Source organism: Panicum virgatum, chromosome 1K (genome assembly GCF_016808335.1).
Source record: "Panicum virgatum strain AP13 chromosome 1K, P.virgatum_v5, whole genome shotgun sequence".
In the NCBI taxonomy this organism is placed as follows: domain Eukaryota; kingdom Viridiplantae; phylum Streptophyta; class Magnoliopsida; order Poales; family Poaceae; genus Panicum; species Panicum virgatum.
The window spans coordinates 14,269,798-14,285,185 of NC_053136.1; the positions used below are offsets into that span (position 1 = coordinate 14,269,798).

Consider the following 15,388-nt stretch of genomic DNA (forward strand, 5'->3'; position numbering starts at 1 on the left):
GGTCATTGGATCGACGCAAAATTTGATAAAAATAAACTAGAATGACATGCTACGTAATTAGTTTGGGAGAAAAAATGAACTAAAATGACAAATCCAAAAAAAACACTAATGGATACCCACTTGCATCCCTACTAGTGCCATATTAGTAGAGGTTTATGAAATAAAATTGCATATCATTACTTGTATGTAGCCTAAGAAACATGAAAAAAAGAGAAAAGTGTAAAGTTTTTGAGGAAAGGATTTGAGATGTAAATGAGCTGGTTCTTGAATCCGTATAAATGTGCCGTTTTAAAGGGGTTTCTACAATCAATGAATGGGACGTAAACAATGGATTGGGAGATTTTTCTAATAAACCTATAAACTCCATAGGAATACAAGATCTAATCAATTTGCCAATTATATCACCAGGGGACCTCAGATTAGCAAGATCACCAGATGCCTTCCGGACAGAATTTCTTATGTTTCCTTGCATCTTGATAATCACTGCGTTCGGCAGGCTGGAGCTGGAGTGCTGTGAGAGAAAAATACTGTTACCTGGCTGGTGGCTGGAGGCTGAAACTGGAGGGATGTGAGAGGGAATCACTGTAGCGCTGGAGTGCTATATCACCAGCCGAACACAGTGAATGTGGGTTTTGCCACTAGTGTTATGTACGCTTTTTCCCACCATATTTTCTTTCTCTCATTCCAAATTCTCTGCTATACACTCCAACATTTCCAGATATGCCCCCCGCCCATGCTAAACGGTGGTTTTTTGTTTCCTTGTCCATGGTTAATTGGTTAGGTTGGAGAGCTCCCAGTCCAACGCATTTAGGCCGGAAAACAGACCTGCCGGAACGGGAACGCCCCCTTCAAAGTCAAACCGTGTACTCCACTTTCCTCGCGAAGCCACCCCAATCTGGTCACGTTCCGCTAGCTGTTCACTAGACCGACGGCGACGACCACCCTTCTTCCCCATCCAGCCAGCCTCCCGTCACCTTCCTCCTCGCTGCTTCTACCCCCCGCATTTCCGTTCCCATTTCCCACACGGCCACACCACGCCTCCGCAATAACTCCCCACGCCTAACTAAATTAATCCGCCAAACACCGAGTGAGCCACGCCACCACACGCGCAGCCGCAGCGAGCGAGGTAGAGGGGAGGAAGCCAAGCGCCCAAGAAAACGCCCCGGCAGCCACCACCGCCCCCAACCCCCCTTTCCCTCTCCTCCTCCTCCTCCTCTTCCTCCTCCTCCTCCTCCTCGCCCGCCTCCCCTACAAGAAGCCCCCGCCCGACCGCCGGTAGCTACCTAGCTACCACCCCCCGACTCCCATCCTTCCCCGTTCCGTTCCGTTCCGGCCGCCGGAGATCCAGGAACCTAGCCCCGGGGGGACGGGCGGCGATGGGAGCAAGGGGCGCGATGCTCGCGGTCCTGGCGGTGGTTCTTGCTGCGGCGTCGCCCGCCGGGGTCGCGGCGGCGGCCAAGGGGAAGTACCACGCGCTCTTCAACTTCGGGGACTCGCTGGCCGACGCCGGCAACCTCATCCAGAACGGCACGCCGGAGTTCCTCGCCACCGCGCGCCTGCCCTACGGCCAGACCTACTTCGGCAGGGCCACCGGCCGCTGCTCCGACGGCCGCCTCGTCATCGACCACCTCGGTACGGCCTGCTCCGCATCCGGCGGTTGCCTTGGCTCCCAGATTTGGTGGTGTGGCTGACGGGTTTCCTTGGGGCTTTGCTTTACTTGCAGCGGAAGAGTTCGGCCTGCCGCTGCTGCCGCCGTCCAAGGCCAAGAACGCCAGCTTCGCGCACGGCGCTAACTTCGCCATCACCGGCGCCACCGCGCTCGACACGCCCTACTTCGTGGCCAAGGGGCTTGGCGACGTCATCTGGAACTCCGGCGCGCTCATGACCCAAATCCAGTGGTTCCGCGATCTCAAGCCCTTCTTCTGCAACACCACCCAGGGTAAAGGAATCTAAAAATCTCACCTTTTGCAGCTTTTAGCTGTATGTATGGGCAGTTATGCTTGATGTGAGGAATAAGGAAATTCCCTCTGAATCTTGGTACCATTGATGCTTTCCTTTGTGTAGAATGCAAGAAGTTCTTTGCCAAGGCGCTGTTTGTGGTCGGTGAGTTCGGTGGCAACGACTACAATGCACCCCTCTTTGCAGGGAAGGGCATTCCGGAGGCCTACAAGTTCATGCCGGATGTCATCCAGGGCATCTCCGACGGTGTTGAGGTAGTGCCTGCTTCCAATTGCTGTGTATTGTTTGTTCACTGTTGATTGTTAGGGAAAGTGGTTCCAACTGCAATTGTTTGCGTGCGGTGCAGGCATTGATTGCTGAGGGGGCCGTGGATCTGATTGTGCCTGGTGTCATGCCCACCGGCTGCTTCCCTGTGTACTTAAACATGCTCGAGGAGCCAAAAGATGGATATGGTGAACGCAGCGGGTGTATCCGGCGGTTCAACACATTCTCCTGGGTGCACAATGCACGTCTCAAGGCCATGCTTGAGAAGCTTCGGGCTAAGCACCCCAATGTGAGGATCATATATGGTGATTACTACACGCCGGTTATCCAGTTCATGCTTCAGCCTGAGAAGTTTGGTGAGTTCTTAAATTCTTGATCTTGATTTATGCTTACCTTTTGCTTTAGATGCTTAGGCGTTGAGTCAACTATATCCTCTGTTCACCTTGGAACACACAACATATTATATATAGGATGGTTTAGATCTCGGTAGAGATGCCATTAACCTTCTCTAATAGCGGATTGCATAATATATAAATGATATTTTGGATGGTCAGTATGCAATTCCTGAGTTCAAAAGCAGTCAGGCCAGCTTAATAGTAAGAGTATCTTGAAAGCAAATGTACTCACACCTTGCTCATTTGGAACCTGTATGGCTGTATCTAGTCTGTAAAGGGGCTATAAGCTACCATTGCTATTAGTACACTTTGTTTGAACCTTTGTGTGCTTCCTGTTAATAGTTGTCAGTGGAGTCCTTCCCAATGAAAATGAGATTCCATCAGAATGGATTACTTGCGGCTTGCAGGAGGATAGTTTGGCTATAGGTTACACAATATGCACTGGGACCCAGCTTTTTCCTTGAGGCAGTCTAATTATGGGTGGGAACTTGCACTGTAGTGACTCTCTTACCTGGTTCAAAATTAATGGTCACAACAACCCTATTCCTTCTCACATGATAGTTTTACTACTGATACTTTTACTACGTTGATAGCTACTATGAAAAGCATGCATACTCTATGAATGGTACCCACAGTATTTTGGTATTAAAATGATAAAATCTCATTAGAAACATTTACTTGACGTGTTGTTGAGATATATATTTTATAACTCCCAAATTGTCTATGCACTGTTGCAATATGATGAGCACCGTATTCTTACTTTTGCTGCTCCACTTTCTAAGCATAGCTGAATTACAAATTTATCCAGTCCTTGTTGCAGCAAGTACAAACATCTAGAAATTGCTTAGTTAGCTGAGCTATCGTTTTGGGTGGATCACGTTTGTTTCTAGCTGTTGCTTTCTTTCCTTGCTGACAATGAGACCTTTGTTTTGCTTTACCCTTGTAGTTTTTTAATAAAAAATAAAATAACAGAAAAAGGAGGATAGCGACCATCAGGATCTAGAACGATGCACTGTCCGTGTCATCTCTAGATCACCTGTACCTGATTTCTAGAACTTCCATTTCATTGTTGTCCTATGGCAAATCTTGTACCTTTTTGGCATGAATTTGCGGACAGAGACAGTTTTCCTGTCTCAACTGCTAGAGGAAAAGGAGGCAGATGTTATTGTTGCTTAAAACGGAGGGCATCTTTGCTTCAAGCATTACTCCTTTGATTTTAATGCAAGTCTATGCATGGACCTAACAATTATTTTTTCATACAGGTTTTTACAAGCAAGTGCCTAGAGCGTGTTGTGGGGCCCCATCGACTCCTGAGAAAGCCGCTTACAACTTCAATGTCACAGCCAAATGCGGTGAGCCTGGTGCGACCGCATGTGCTGATCCGACAACCCACTGGAGCTGGGATGGCATTCACTTGACGGAGGCTGCCTACCGCCATATCGCTAAAGGCTGGCTATATGGCCCTTTTGCGGACCAACCAATTGTCCAGTCATCATGAGCACGCAACTCCTGTTGTAGAGTGTATCAAAGTAGAGCACTGAAAAAATGGAGCGGGGAAAGTATTTCTTCCATACAGTTCCAATGTTTGCATACATGTACATCTCCATTTGATTGAATTCATTACGGTGGGGGTACAAAGGTGAGATAGGGAGGGCTGTCTGTCAAAGGCCTCATTTCTTGATTTGTCAGAGGGTATAAATATGAAAATGTAACGCACACATGATCATGTATATTGTGTCCCGGAAATGTGATACAGACTGTCTGCTTGAGCAGCTTCTGATTCTCTGATTAAAGATGTGCCAGTTTTGGAATTCTTATACTGCACCTTTTGTCTGAACATGGTGCACATCGTTGTTCGGAGATGGATGAGCTGTGTGTGAAATCATACGAGCAGAGACAAGTAAGTTACATTTCTAGCTGTAAACAATTAGAATAGTGCCAACAACTATTCTGTAAACATTTCTATCTTTGTAGTGAACATGGCACGGAAAAGAATCTGCAATAGAAAACAGGCAACGATCTGAATGGAAGGATTTGAGAATAGTGCATACAGGTGGGAGTTGAGAGCTGAAAACAGGAGCTGATCTGTTGCAAGAGTTGTTTATCACATTGCCATGTGGGTTAGCAACCCACGAGCCCTATTTTTTGCTTTCCAATTGATCCTAGACCCTAGCTACTCGTCCTGATGTGTGAGTTGTAAAGAACTCTCTTGGGTATTAAGTAAGCAAGCACGGCCAATTTGCAGTGCCTTTGTATTCTTCAACCAACGAAATTCGTTCAAACTGGGGCGGAAATGAAAGCAAGCGTTGTCAGCAAAACAGAGAGGGAGACGAAACTGTTCCCATTCATAAAAACTTAGTACTGTATGCATTTCACAATATTTGTTCAGTTCACAAATTTAAACGGTTTAACATTAGAGTAATATTTACCAAACTCATTAGGTAGAATCAACATTACATTTATGTAACTATAACAGGAATGATTTATATTCATACATTGCAGTGTAACTTCTATGCAGACCAGATTAATATTGTGAAATAGAGGTAGCAATGAGAATGCAGGTAGGACCAGTAGCACTGTATTTCTACCTGCTCAGACAATAAAAAATTAGTCCTTCCAGAATCTGTGATAAAACCGAAACTTTTACAACAGAGGAGAGACAAGAAAAGGAACTAGTAGCTCAGATTCCAGAAGCAATGCTCCACAGCTTGGTGCTTCACAACTTTCAATCAACATGCCTTCATTCAAATTTTATAGAGGAAGCATGTTTTAACATGGTTGGGCTTTGTGAAGCTGTTCAACTTACAGTTTATCAACATCTGTCGAACAGAGCAAAACCTGTAATTTCTGTCCAGTGGCAACGTCTAATGTCACGAGGAACATGGTTGGGATCTGCATCCTGGACTGACAATGTGAAGTATATTAGCACTGTCTAGAGATCTGTGTGCAAGTTGATGCAACGAGATGATCCAAAAAAAAAGATCTGCTGCAGCCAGATGTAAAACTTTGACCTTTTTTCAAGGCACCCCTCGTGCTACGTACAGGACATACATGTCATGAGTCAACTTGCAAAGTTCAGTTTTTGTTTTTGAAAAAAAAAATCAAGATCAGCATAAGAATGAGGTCAGTGTACGGCAGCGTCACGATGCTGACCGCCCAGGTGGTAGAGAACTAGAGATCCAGAGGATGGCCAGTGGAGAGGGTCGGATCAAGGAAGAAGACTAGAGAGGTAGAAGAAAGGAGAGTCTCTAATAAAATGTTGATAAAGATTTAAAGACAAAAATTCAGGTATTGTTAGTAGGAAAATGCTTATTCTTATGAATGTGTTTATGGATAAGCTGTGCGTGCTTGATTTTAGTGCAAGTATATGTGCATGTACGCGAATGTATTGTACAACTTGATCTCTTGCATTGTTTAAAGAAATGTATGGATATGTATTTATAAAGGTAGTATGTATGCATGTGTAACTAGAAAACTCGTGACATGACAAAAAACATTGCCTGCAAGTGCAGACGACGGAGCAGTGGTCCACACATTCCAGCAACAGCACTCCACGACTTCCAAAAAAAAACGGGGGAAAACAAACAACAATACACACTCCACAACTTGGCAATATTTGTTAACAACTTTCCATCATCCGTTGCAACCTCTGTAAGACTGTAACACGCAATTTTTTTTCAGGAGGGTTTGAAGCATGTGCAACTTGAGAACGGCAGTGTCACGACTCACGACACGAGCGACGTTGGGGAAGCTGGACCTGTTGTGTACATACCTCTTACCATCACGGGCGACGTTGGTGAAGCTCCTACCACTCGATCGGCTGCTAGTCAAGTTCAAACGCCTGCTTCGGGCCGGCGCACGCACGCGGAGGACATCGCCAAGCACGAGCGGCAATGCTTTTGTTTTTGGCTTGGATCGAGGCGCCTCACGTGCTGCCACAGATCATTAGTAGTAGCCAACTTGGCTTGCTCAACCTGATTTGCCTCTTCTTATCCTGTATCGATCCTAAAGGAAACATAGTGAAGGACCGAACAGTGGCGGAGCTCGCCAAAATTTTTAGGTGGAGCAGATTAGTACGACAGACATAACTGCTTTCAAAAATTTATAGAATTTGAATCCCATATTTATATTGGTTCAAGAATTTAAATTATCAAAATCGAGCGGGCAGCTGCCCCATCCCGCTGTATGGAGAGCTCCGTCTCTGGGACTGAACAGGCGACTAAAGAGGCTGAATGGGAGCCTTTAAAAACAAGAGAAAGCAAAGCTTAAGCAATAAGCTGATTAAGAGTCTCTTAAAAAAGATTAGAGTTAAGTACAACAAAAGTGCCCTTTTAATTAAGCATGTAAAGACTATCAAAAAATCAAACACAAGAGTTCATTTATTCAGCAAGCTAATTATATATGATTGACCAAAGCATGCAAGCAAAGATTAAACACTAATTAAATTAACCCAAAGGATCAGAGATTAGTAGCAACAATTAGAATCAAACAAACTAAGCTCATGTTTAGTTGGTAAAAAAATTTCTACAGTGTCCGTCACATCGAATCTTCAGACACATGCATAGAGCATTAAATGAAGTTGAAAAAAATAACTAATTACACAGTATAACTGATTCATACGAGTTGAATCTTTTAAATTTAATTAGTCCATAATTGAATATTAATTTTCAAATAACAACGAAATGTGCTATAATATCAAAACTCAAATTTTTTCATGAACTAAACACAGCCAAGCAAGACAGCAGGAGAAGAATAATCATCAAGAGAAGACAAGAATCAGCAACCTGCCTCTCGCCGGCCTTGATTCCTGGCATGCGTGCCCTTAGCCTAGCTCCAAGGGGACACCGTATTAGGCGTTCTCCAACGGGGCACCGTATAAGGCCCCCCACCCTACGTAGGGGGGGCTTTGGGGGGGAGGAAGCCCTCCAACGGCTCCCCCCACAGCTCCCCCTGTATACGGGGGGAGTTGAAACTCCCCCCACGTATGGGGGGAGTTGAAACTCCCCCTATATCTCTAATCACACCGTTTCTTCGCGATATTAATCCCGTTTGAGCCCCGTAACACGATAATAATGTGTATTATGACAGTACAAATACTGTATGATTTTTTAAAATTCAAAAACGTTAAATAAATAGTTAGTTAATGAGTGATAGTATATAGGGGGAATAGATATGGGGGGAATGGTTGGAGAGAAGGAGTTATAGGGGGAGGAATCTTTTGGAGGGAGGTAGTAAAATATAGTAAATAATACGTTTGGGGGGAGTTGGATGGGGGGAATGGTTGGAGAAAGCCTAACGCCCCCCACCCTACATAGGGGGGCTTTGGGGGGAGCGAGCGCTCCAACGGCTCCCCCCACAGCTCCCCTTATATATGGGGGGAGTTGAAACTCCCTCCACATATAGAGTGAGTTCCAACTCCCCCTATATCTCTAATCACACCGTTTCTTCGCGATATTAATCTCGTTTGAGCCCCGTAACACGATGATAATGTGTATTATGACAGTACAAATACTGTATGATTTTTTTAAATTCAAAAACATTAAATAAATAGTTAGTTAATGAGTGATAGTATATAGGGGGAATAAATATGGGGGGAATGGTTGGAGAGAAGGAGTTATAGGGGGAGGAATCTTTTGGAGGGAGGTAGTAAAATATAGTAAATAGTACGTTTGGGGGGAGTTGGATGGGGGGAATGGTTGGAGATAGCCTTACCTTGCTGATGCAACGGTGGGCTGCAAGCTGCCTTTCGGGCCGCGTGCTGCTGCTGCTGGCCGGCAGGAGTCATGTCCCTGCTGCCTTCTCTGCCGATGCAGCGCTGGGCTGGCGGTTTTTTTATTTTCGTTTTTTACAAAAATATATTTTCGATTTGCAAATTTACAAGAATATACCCCGGCCGCCCGGCAGCTGGGCGGCAGGGGCTTATCCGCAAAAAAAAAAGACGACAAAAAATTGCAGACAGGTCCCTGGGGGCTGGTCGCCCGGCAGCGGGGCGCCCCCCCCCCTAGCCGCCCGGCAGCTGGGCGGCCGGCCTGGCCGCCCGGCTGCTGGGCAACCGGCTCTCCCACCCTTGTATAAGGGTTGGCTGTTCCCCCCACCCCTCATTTGCATCACTAAAATTCCAGAAACTAAGAAAAAAGAGAGAGGGAGGGAGAGAGGCGAAGCCCTGCCGGATTTTCGAGCCGGCGACTGCAGGTAACCAAAATTCTTCTACGCTTTACAAATAGCATGATTGTGTGTCCAGATATGTCGAGCAATTATTTTTGTTGTAATTATTTTTGTTGAAACAGTAGATTAACAATCAATTTAATATCATGATTGTGTGTCCAGATATGTCGAGCAAGCTTCGTTTTCAAGTTCAGTATGGTGACGGATATATTTCTCATGATGCGTATGGAGTAGATCTATCAGCTTTTGAACGAAGAGAGTGCGGAATAGATAAACCCTTAGAGAGGAGTTTTGGTTCCATATGCAAATGGCTTCACGAGATATTCAATGTGAATTCAAAGACTCATTTCCTAATCGTTCAGACTGTGACAAATTAGGGAACTGAAGGGGATTTCTGAGAGTTGATGCTTATAGCAAACACCGAAGAATGACGGACTTACATGCAAGCAGCTCTTAACCGCGGGTGGCCTCTTGCAATGCTAATTCAGATTCACCAGAAGGCAGCCCATTTCGGTGAAGAATCAAAAAGTACATCATCTCATATGAACCAAGCAGTGCAACAAGAAAATGAAGATCAGAACATGCATGTCACAGAACTTGAGCAAGGTATAGCTGATCAGGTAGGAGAAAAAGAAGATCAGAACGTGCATGTCATTCAACCTGAGCCGCAAGGTTTAGCTGATGAGGGGGAGCAGATACCTGGAATAGTGGAAGCTGTACAGAATGAAGACCAAGAGGCTCGAATAATGGAAGAATGTGGGGACTCATCAGACGATGAGGACTACCCGTTGCTAGGTGAATGGCGAGGCAAGGGTTTTGGAAATCCAGTGATACAAGATATTAGGAGTAATAAGTACGAATATAGAGAGAATGAGGTTGTGCAGGGGGGAAAGTATCCTAGCATTGAAGCTGTGAAAGATGCTGTGAAGCTTTGGGCTATATCCTTAAGGAAGGAATTCAGAGTTGTGAAGTCTAGCAGCAAAGAATATGAGGTGAAGTGTGTCAATGGCGATTGTACATGGCGAGTACATGCCTACAAGGGCACGTACAAGACACACTGGGAGTGTTCAATTGTTACACCACATACATGTAGATTAACTGTTGTTGCTCAAACTCACCGTAACATCACATCCACTTTCGTTGCCAAGAAGATGTATGGGGTGATTCTGGACAAAATTGATTATGAGCCAAAATTGATAATTAGGGACATCGACGACCGTTTTCAATACAAAATCAGCTATGCAAAGGCTTGGCGGGCAAAACAAAAGGTGTTTGAGATGAGATTTGGCACATATGAGGCATCATATGATAACCTGCCTCACATGCTGTCAGCAATTGTGCAGAGAAATCCTGGAAGCGCGGCTGATACCTACATTGTACCGAGTTTAGATGGGGGACCTGGGTTTCTGCTTCGTGCTTTCTTCTGCCTTGGTGCATGTGTGAGGGCATTTATGTATTGTCTTCCTGTTCTATGTATTGACGGCACATTCTCGACAGGAAGATATAAGGGGACAATATTGACAGCGATTGGAGTTGATTGTAACAAGCAGGTAGTTCCCATCGCCTTTGCTTTTGTTGAGAATGAGAACACATAGAGCTGGTACTGGTTCCTTGAACGTGTGAAGATTCACGTTGTTACTGGAAGGCCTGATGTTTGCCTCATTAGTGACAGACATGCTGGTCTTCTAGCAGCAATAAGGCAACTACATGAAGGAAGTCGAGAACAGCCTCCTCTATGGCCAGATGTTGTGAGTAGGTGGTGCATAAGACATATGGGTGCAAACTTTTATGAGCGCTTCAAGAATAAGGAACTTATGAATTTGTTCAAGAGATTGTGCACTCAGAATCAGCAGCGGAAGTTTGATGCATTGTGGCAGGTGCTAGATAACATGTGCGCCGAGCTGCTAAATGAACAGGCCTCAACCTCCAGCCGGAGACGTTCCGGCGGCGGACCTTTCACACAGTGCATTAAGGATGCACCTAAGGAGAAGTGGTCAATTCTATACGACACTGGTGGTCGTCGATATGGGATCGAGACAACCAACCATGCAGAGTGTTACAATATGGTAATGCGTTCGTGGATTTCCTCTTGTTGGCATAGTTGAATTCATCATGTACGGATGCACAAGGTACTTCAGAGAGCGGTACCAGGCAGCTGCTGTCTTACTTAATGATTCAGGTGTGATTTTTTGTAATAAGGTCACTAACTACATGAAAGAAAAGATTGAAAAGTCTCAATATCACAGAGTGGTCTCCATGGGCACAAAGGATCAAATGTTTGAGGTTTCATGCAAGGACAGGACAGGGCAGGGCAGGGTATCCGCAGACAAAGGGTCGTTCAGGATTGCTTGATAACACCGGAAGGCAAGGTTTTTTGCAGATGCAAGAAGCCATAGCTTCTTCACTTACCATGCTCCCATGTCATTGCGGCATGTTCAGAATCTGGGTTAGATCCTGGGGTTTTTGTTTCACAATATTACAGAAAAGAAACCGCTGTGCACACTTGGGGCCATGAGATATATGACATAAGTAGTCTGGGATCATTCACTACACCAAATATCTCTCCAATGTACATTCCCAATCCAGATGCTAGGAGAGGGGTAGGTCGACGGCAGACACTTCGTATCCGTAACAGAATGGATGAGTCTGAGGCAGGAAAGAAGAAAAAAAGATGCAACCTGTGTGGAGCAGATGGTCACACTTATAATAAGTGCCCTAAAATGCAAGAAGATAATGCTGGTGCTGAGGTTGGACCTTCTGGAAATCCCACCGATGGATTGCCTCTGGATTTTGGAGCCTGTCGCGTCTAGATTTTGTTATGTGTGCATATGTATTTGAACTAGATGTATGGATATATATTCCGACTTGTATGTCATAAATACATTTCGTTATGTATGGATATGTATTTGCACCAGATTGTACCATGTAATATTACGAAGGTATTTGTGTAGTAAGATTTCTTGGTTGTAGTTCTAAATGTGTAGGTTGGTTCAATTATATTGCTCACCGAATGTAGTGTACTGAAAATAGAAGGGTAGTTACGAATCATAAATTTTCGGTTTGCAATGCAGTTTTGTAAACAATGCTACGATTACAAAGCAGAGGCTTAAAGCGTTCGTACTACAGATACTTGAACAATGAAAAACATGGCATGTGCAACACGATAACCTCGTGTTGTGAGTAGACCTAACATGCCTTAGGAAATGTAAAATGTCGGGATTACATGGTGGTGCTTTACTGAGTGCACCGGGGATATTTTCCCTTCCTAATAGCTTCAGACCCTGCTTCCTTTACACGGCGGGCCCTCTCTCACTTCCTCTCCCTATCAGTTTCACATTCCTCTGCCTTCTGACGTTCCACTTCTGCAATCCTCTTCTGAATCTCTTTCTTGTTTTTTTTGCGCTTCTCCTCCATCTGTTCTTCATGCAGCATTTGTTGCCACCTTTGTGCAGCCCACCTTGCTTGACGCTCCACGTGGTCCTTATCCTGCTAAGATTACTCGGTTTCTAACCACTGCACGAAATCACATAGAGGCGGTGGAGTCTTTCCCCAAATCATGTTAGAAGTCATTACTAGATCTGAAAGTGACAAACTCTTATAGTGTTTTGTAGTACCTTTGATCGGTCCTTGCCGTAATGCTTTGGCGGGTCGTACTCGTAATTCTCGCACATGAAGAATCTCTTGCCAAAGTCGTCCCCCAAAACCCTTGATTTCATTAGTTTGCACAAGGATCCGCAAAAACACATAGACACCTACACTCCTTGGGAGACTGTTTCCGTCACCTTATTCCATGGAATGTAGGTGGATCCTGAGGATGCCATGGTGTTGAGCCCTGTCAATCATAAGTGAGCAATCAGATTGCTAATATACTATATCAACGCTAATTATTATCAGTAACTACACCTAAATGTACCACTAATCACTCCTAATAATAATTAAACTGATTGCTGAACTATTTTCTAATATTTTCTAAAAAAATTTCTAACATTTTCTATTTTTTTTTTAATATTATCTTCCAATTTTTAAGACTTTCTAATACTTCTCTAACAATTTTCTAGTATTTTCTAATACTAAATCTAACACTAAATGTACTATATCAATGCTAATCACTACAAGTAACTGCATCTAAATGTACCACTAATCACTCCTAATAATAATTGAACTGATTGCTAATCTACTATTTCAAAAAAAAATAATTACAACATAATCTATTTATAAAATGTAGAAAATTTTAGTTACCTAAAGTCGCCTGCTTGAAAATACGACAGGGCTTCGCCTCTCCCTCCCTCCCTCTCTTTTCTTTTTTTCTAGATTTTTAGTAAGGCAAATGAGGGGTGCGGGGGCAGCCAACACCTTATATAGGGGTGGGGGCGGCCGCCCAGCTGCCGGGCGGCCAGGGGGGCCGGTCGCCCGCCCCGCTGCCGGGCGCCCGGCCCCAGGGACCTGTTTGCAATTTTTTATTATTTTTTTTACGGATAAGCCCCTGCCGCCCCGCTGCCGGGCGGCCAGGTCACGGCCGCCCCACCGCCGGGCGGCCGGGTATATTCCTGTAAATTTGCAAATCGAAAATATATTTTTGTAAAAAATAAAAATAAAAAATATAAAAATACTGCTTGCTGCTCCCGGGCTGTGTCTTCGAGCTGGGCCGCTGCTACTCCTGGGCCGACCGCCTGCTCGTGGGCCGCTCGCCCCGTCGGGTGCCGTGCTCGTCGCCGCTGGCAACTGCACCGGCCGGACCGCCGGAGCCGCCTGCTCCCTGCTGCGCCTAAATAACTCCTTCAAATCACAACGAATCAAGATGAAATTTGAGGCACATATTCATCTCCCATGCATTGACAGATCTAGAAGTGAATTCGAAAAAGCTCGAACACACACTATGAATTCGGAGAAAACGCGAGTGAGCTCCACCAAGGAACGAATTTGGGGAAACTTCAAAATCCAAGTCGATTCGTGAGGGAATTGAAAGGGGGATTGAATCAAGACGTTCACAAGTGTCCTAGCAACAAATCCCCTCTAGAAATCCGGCTCAAATCACGGTTAAATGCGAAGAGCTAAAATTCATCTGAAAATAGTTCCGAAAATGCACAAAAAGAAAAACACATGGGAATCACATATCAAGCACTCAAATCTTAAATCTCGGAGGACAAGGAGATTTGGGTCTCCTTTTCCAATAAAATCTTAGCACCAACTCTAATTCGAAAATCACAAAAATTAGAGGAGCAAATGAATCAAGAGCTGACTCCTCCTCTAGCCATGCCTAAGATCCTTGGCGAATGACTAAAATACCCATACGCTAATAACTACGATACATACCCACGCAGAGGCAAAACGGTCCAAGTTTTCATAGAAACATCGGACGGACACGCTGCCTTCACATCTTTGCTCGCCTCGACGCAAGCTTCGTAATGGCACCATGTGCCCTTCACCTCGGCAATCCGGCCACGCCGGACGTGCCCTGGTTTTGAGGCCAAACCCTGTAAACCTGCCACATCCTGTGTCGACGCGTGTCCAACCTCTCGCCGAGCCTTGCCGCCTTCGGGGCGTTCGGCTCGCGCCCGCAGCACGAGCCACCTATTTGACCGTCCTCGCCGACTTGGCCAATGTCGTCTTCATCACCATGTTCTCTTGCTCACCATATGGGCCGCCCACAACTCCGCCGGCCTCATCAGGTCCAGGCCTACTCGTATTCACCCTTTATCGTCTTAGTCCATCGGTATGAACCTTTCGCTTCACCAAGCCTACTCGTGTTCAACCTTCACCACGGTCCTTCGGCATGAATCTTTCGCCTAACCTTCACCTCGCGCCATTGACCGCCATGCCGCATCCTACACCTGCACATCAAGAGCCAAGAAATACATCAAATACGCACAACATTATCAATCACTCATCATCCAAGAGTGACCACCATTGGTCCCCTATCTGGCATTGTCATTGGATGATTTTGTCTCAAGTTTTCACACACTACCAATGATGTACTGATGCATCGTATTTAAGAGAAATGAAAAATGTTACAGCCTGTTCGGTTGGTTTAAGCCACGGCAGGTTCACTGTAGCAGCTGATTTTTGTGAGAGGCTATACATTGTAGCTTACTGTACCGACTGGTTACTGTAACAGATCATTTATGTAGAAGCCTGAGTAGCCCGATTACTCATACGAACGTATAATATACCGGTACTGGCTTATCAGCGAGCCGAACGGGGCAATTGCGGCCAGCATTTTTAACCAAATGTCCAACAGCCATACAACTGATTCAATAATAAGGCGCTAAAAAAAGAACCAAGCGAACCACCGTAAATGAATGTTCTGAACGTATCGAGCAATCAAGAAAAGGAAACTCATAACTCAACAATGAATATTGGAAACAAAACTAAGTCTGTACTGTAAACTCAACCATCACCTAGCCAACAAAGCCGGTAAAATCGAGAACGTCCCTGTGATCCCCCCCCCCCCTCCCAAAAAATATAAAAATGTGTACGAGAAAATCAGCCAAAAATATGAATGCATAGTTGATGTAAAGATGCATGCTAATGCAAAAATTGAGGACCAAGAGAATTTTTTGGAAGAAGAAACAAAAAAAAAAGTCAAAGCAACCTGTCAATAGGTG

The 15,388-nt window shown here is 45.0% G+C and overlaps 1 protein-coding gene across 1 annotated transcript; it reads left to right on the forward strand.

Moving 5' to 3' along the window:
- Positions 1-835: 835 nt before the first annotated feature.
- LOC120696484 (GDSL esterase/lipase At5g45910-like) lies at positions 836-4,435 on the forward strand. Its single transcript, XM_039979414.1, has 5 exons — positions 836-1,632; positions 1,724-1,939; positions 2,065-2,213; positions 2,306-2,579; positions 3,881-4,435. Exons 1-5 carry the CDS (start codon positions 1,377-1,379, stop codon positions 4,114-4,116), a joined length of 1,131 nt encoding a protein of 376 aa, XP_039835348.1. The 5' UTR covers positions 836-1,376; the 3' UTR covers positions 4,117-4,435.
- Positions 4,436-15,388: the final 10,953 nt, after the last annotated feature.

What these genes read in the sequence shown, in the direction of transcription:
- LOC120696484 (XM_039979414.1), top strand. Translation starts at nt 1,377, where the DNA reads ATGGGAGCAAGGGGCGCGATGCTCGCGGTCCTGGCGGTGGTTCTTGCT. An exon ending in GCATCTCCGACGGTGTTGAG is followed by an intron (nt 2,214 to 2,305) that starts GTAGTGCCTGCT and finishes CGTGCGGTGCAG; the next exon opens with GCATTGATTGCTGAGGGGGC. An exon ending in GCTTCAGCCTGAGAAGTTTG is followed by an intron (nt 2,580 to 3,880) that starts GTGAGTTCTTAA and finishes TTTTTCATACAG; the next exon opens with GTTTTTACAAGCAAGTGCCT.